The sequence below is a fragment of the Penaeus japonicus genome, unplaced genomic scaffold (genome assembly GCF_977035675.1).
Source record: "Penaeus japonicus unplaced genomic scaffold, GWHDUDI00000001_assembly GWHDUDI00000012, whole genome shotgun sequence".
NCBI classification, from domain to species: Eukaryota; Metazoa; Arthropoda; class Malacostraca; order Decapoda; family Penaeidae; genus Penaeus; species Penaeus japonicus.
Window position 1 is genome coordinate 8,003,894 of NW_028234414.1, and position 5,000 is coordinate 8,008,893.

Sequence of the window (5,000 nt, forward strand, 5' to 3'; positions counted from 1 at the left end):
TTTCTTGTGTTTTACAATTGTGATACATATGAGCAGAAAATATTAGCATGTGCTGAAAAGAATCACAGCCTATTTCCTGTTACAGTAAGATCAAGAGAAACAAGTAGAGATCTATTTACTTTTCAAAAACTATGGAATATGCAAAGCAGATGTGAAGATTTAGTTATCTTCACCTGAATCTTCTTACCAAGCCCTGTGGCTGCTGCAGCTGAAGTAGTTGTTGTAGAGTTCAATGTTGATAAGAGTGATGGCATTCCTCCTACAGTGCCTGGAAAAAAATGTGTATTTAAAGGAAAAAGGCATCCAGAAGTCTTTAGCTTCCTGGCAAATTATTTGTAATTTCCAGCTTTAGTAGAAATTTCCACATATACTTTTTGTCTTTCTCCTTTTTAAAAATTTCATGCAAGAATAAAAAAAGAAGAAAGATAAGAAGTCTGCATGTTATAAGAACTTACTAGGGTAAGACTTTGCACCAACTGTCAGTGGTCCTCCTGTTGATGCTGGCTTAGTTGTGAAGGAAAACAGTGTTGAAGTTGAAGTTGCAGCCTGTGATGCAGGCTGTGCTGCTACTGGTGTTGAACTTGGAAGAGAGAATGAAAACCCTGCAGACCCTCCAGTGGGTGCTGCTAATCCAAGTCCAGGAGCAGCTGATCCAAGTCCAGGAGCGGCTGATCCAAGTCCAGGAGCGGCTGACCCAAGTCCAGGAGCAGCTGACCCAAGTCCAGGAGTGGCTGATCCAAGTCCAGGAGTGGCTGATCCAAGTCCAGGAGTGGCTGATCCAAGTCCAGGAGCAGTTGATCCAAGTCCAGAACCTGCTGATCCAAGACCAGGAGCTGCTGATCCAAGTACAGATGTTGCTGTTCCAAGTCCAGGAGCTACTGTTCCTAGGCTAGGAGCTGCCGTTCCAAGACCTCCAGCATTACTAGCTGGTGTTGATGCAGGTGTGAAACTAAAATTGCTTCCACTACTAAAGCTAAATCCACTCCCAGCTGTTGAGGCTGCTGGAGGATTTCCAAGGAGGCTGCCACCAGAAGCTGTACTGGCTGGATTACTGAAAAATGACCCTCCCATTGGTGCAGCACTTGTGGTGGCAGGAGTACCAGTCTGAGCAAAGCTAAAACCTCCTCCTAAAGTTGCAGTAGGGGCTGCTGGTTTGCCAAAACTGAATCCTGAGCTTCCTCCAGCTGAACTTGCAGCTGGTGAACTGAAGCTGAAACCACTGCTTGGTGCTGCAGCAGCAGCAGCAGCAGCAGCAGCAGCAGGTGTTGTTGTTGTTGTTGCCTGAGCAGGTGTCCCAAAGCTAAAGCCACTGGATGCACCTCCACCTGGAAAAATTGCATGTATCTTTAATCTCTAAATTAATGTGTTATTCGTGAGGTCTAGTTAAACCATTAACAACAAGTGGCTTTGGTTCCCCTGGACAATACACCAGGGTATTTCGAAATGTGCAGGCCTAATACCACGGGCTATTCATCTGCTGAGGTGGTAGCCAGCCATTACACACCCGAACAACCAAGGTTATGACATGATATCTTGTCCCCAGCAGGAAGACCAGCTGAGCCATGACATGATATCATATCATCTATTGTTCAGGGGTTGATGGGTCAACAAACAGCTAACTTCTATTTCAAACATAACTGTATGGGTTCACAAGTTCATTTATGTCTACAAACACTACTACATTCTCTACATTTCCTTCAGTAAGCCATATGTGAGAGAGAGAGAGAGAGAGAGAGAGAGAAAGAGAGAGAGAGAGAGAGAGAGAGAGAGAGAGAGAGAGAGAGAGAGAGAGAGAGAGAGAGAGAGAGAGAGAGAAGAGAGAGAGAGAGAGAGAGAGAGAGAGAGAGAGAGAGAGAGAGAGAGAGAGAGAGAAGAGAGAGAGAGAGAGAGAGAGAGAGAGAGAGAGAGAGAGAGAGAGAGAGAGAGAGAGAGAGAGAGAGAAAAAAAAAAAATCTGTGTAGGGAATACCAATGCTCAATACATACTATAGGAGAGTAATGATGTGTATATAAAAGTAAATATATGTAAGAGGGATAGAATTAAATATGAAACTTATATAAACATACTCATCTAAACTGCTCAATCACTTAACCCTAGAATTGAAGTCCACTTCTAATGCCTGAACATGAAATTGTACGTTTTTTCTTTACAAAAACTAAAATAGAGTTTAACTTACCTCCAAAATTAAATCCTGACATTCTGTTGGCTTTATGTTGAACCTGAAATATTTAAAATAAAGGTGATAATTTATAAACAGTTGTAATTGCCAACTTTCTCATAGCTTCAAAATAATTTGTATTTCACACATGGCACAGAAGGGTTAAGGTATTTGAATCAAGCTGGGCCCCTTCTGGCCAGCCAGGTTCCGTTCTAACACCTTCCCTCCCATCAGAAAGTTTGACTCCTGTTTTTCTTTTTCTTTTACTTTTTAATGAAAAATTCATTAAAATAATATAATTTTACAATAATGGCAGGGTCGGGGAATTATACCTACACAACAAGATATAATGTTACAATCCATGACTACTTTTTTCTAAGGTAATATCAAAGAAATTGAATTATTCAATAATAAAACATAGTACCAATATCGGCTTCTTTGACCTTCATCCTTCAGAGATAAACAATTGACTGATGCATTTTTATTTTACCTGATATGACTTATTTGGAAACAAATAATCTAAAAACAAAAAATAAACATCATATAGGGTCAAATCAGTGGATTTCACACAACAAAACAAAATATTCTAAAATATACACACCATGCTAATTTCAAATCTTCTCAAGTGTATCATGTTACGATGCAGCAATCCAGCTACTAATTACAAACTAAATAAATATTCTGTCATAAAAATGTTTTGTGCAACTGCTTAAACAATCAGGATAATCATATACAAAGACCATACCATGCTAGTATCTCTCCAGCACCAAGTGATTATGCTACTTGCTACAGCAGTTCTTTTATTCCTCTTGGTAATATTTTTCAGCTAAATTGTCACACCTTACCATGAGAGTTAGCAGGGTATATCAATCAAGCAAAAAAGCCATACAGGAATCAGTGCCAAAGACCAAATTTGGTATATACCAAGCTCGTGTATGCTACAGAGCCCAAAATAGACTTAGGGCCTACTTTATCTAATAAGTAAAAATACCTTAGAATCAGAATTTCACCATTGGTATTGGCTACCTTGATTTGATCCTGATTTGTTTTTCTGGATTTCACCTTCAAAAATAGGTTACCTGTACATAAATAAACTTCCACAAGAATGACTCTACAGCATGATTCATAAAATTGATAAAAGCAATGATATAGAATTTTAAAGTGATGCAATTATTGACAAAATTTAATCTTGATAACACACTAACATTGGAACTACTTTTTGTTTACAAAACAAATGATCTTACACAAAGCACAGAGCAAACCAAAGAACATGAAAATATAAGATAACATGATGTTTCCACACTTACTACTTGGTGAAGTTGAACTCTAAGTGAACTGCTGAAACTTTCAATACATTAACCCGTTCCCAACGGGGCTATTTCAGCTTTAAGTAGCCGAAATGCCGGGACATTTGAACGCATAAGCCTAACACATCGGGATTCTTGGCCACACTGGCCACGAACGAGCGCTGTGCGCCCGCTCACCAGGCGCACCGGCCTGGACAAAGTAACTGGTCCCCAGCGTCATTAAGGGTTTAACAATGGAATATATATTCACCTAATGCCGCTCCCTAGGCTATATAAAAATCATGTGCAGCTTCCTGCCAAGAAATTTCTCGAGGTGCGAGACCTTGCTGAACCTCCCAGAATAATTTTCACCCACCCTATTCTAGGCTGGGTGAAATGTGTACAGTAAAATATGTACATACAATGCAACTATAATGTTAACCCATTGCAGACGGAGATAAATTTGCTTGCCCAGCCTCCAGGATAGGTTTTATTTTAGAGAGAGACCGCTTGAAGCAATATAATTTGAAGCATCCCAGTCTCTTTCAGTCATTCATTGTAAAACTAGAGCGGTTTTTCTGTTTTATTTTTTTGTGTGTTTTACTGAGTTTAGAGACTTATATGTGCCATATGACAGGCTCTATCAGTGCTGCAGTTGACTAAAATTGTAGTATATTATCCATATTAGCTCATTATTTTTTTTATACTCAATGTGATAGAAGTATTTCTGTTTTATGGGAGGACTAAAGGCAACTTTATTTTTTCGTATTTTTGTGCTGTCATGAACGAATACGAAACATATAACCACCTACAATAAATATAACAACAAGAGGTAGGGAAGAGGAATGAAACCTGTGCTTATGACTGTGAGTGCCACAGTGAAAGGCATCCATATTGGCACAGGAGCACATTTTAGACACTGGGTATGGATTGAGTCACCTTCCTCTTCTCGTTCTGCCTGCACATCCTTCATCGGCGGTACTTTAGAGCAAGGGTTCATCAACTTAGTGTGTGCCATCGCTCTATAGAGACAGTGCTTGCTAGAGACCGTGGATGGGTGCCATTCAAGGCTCTCTCACCTGCTGGTGCTAGGAAAAAGTGGTGCCATCTAGGTTTTGGACGTTAAGCTTGCACGATATTACGGTAATTATAGTAATTAGGACTGCAGTAGCCATCATCACTCATTCCTTTTTCATAGCAAAATAAAATAGCACAGTGATCCAAAATCCCCGAACGTCGTGTACGTCATGACGCCCGTCGTCAGGCCAAAGCTCCTACGTCATGTATGTCATGACACCCGTACGCAATGGGTTAATTTACAAATGTTACTATGCACAAAGTGTATATACGGTGAAAATTCATGACGTCATAGGACATCACGTGATATCATGTTATCTGGTGTGAATGGGTTATAATTTCAACAACACCAAACTTATACAAAATACACCAGTATCACTCAGGAAATAAATCTACTCTGGCTTATAAAGTTCCGAAAGAGCCGTCTTCCAAAGCTCATTGGCGGATTGGGCCTCAATTCTTGACAGCCAAAAATAGTG

The 5,000-nt window shown here is 40.0% G+C and overlaps 1 protein-coding gene across 1 annotated transcript in view; it reads right to left on the minus strand.

Moving 5' to 3' along the window:
• Positions 1 to 5,000, minus strand: part of LOC122261386 (uncharacterized) — a 20,663-nt gene that overhangs the window by 13,085 nt on the left and 2,578 nt on the right. Inside the window, exons 3-5 of the mRNA XM_043028989.2 lie at positions 2,177 to 2,219; positions 456 to 1,325; positions 188 to 268 (exon numbers count right to left, since the gene is read on the minus strand). Coding sequence (XP_042884923.2) covers positions 188 to 268; positions 456 to 1,325; positions 2,177 to 2,219 — 994 coding nt within the window. The remainder of the gene's footprint in view (positions 1 to 187; positions 269 to 455; positions 1,326 to 2,176; positions 2,220 to 5,000) is intronic.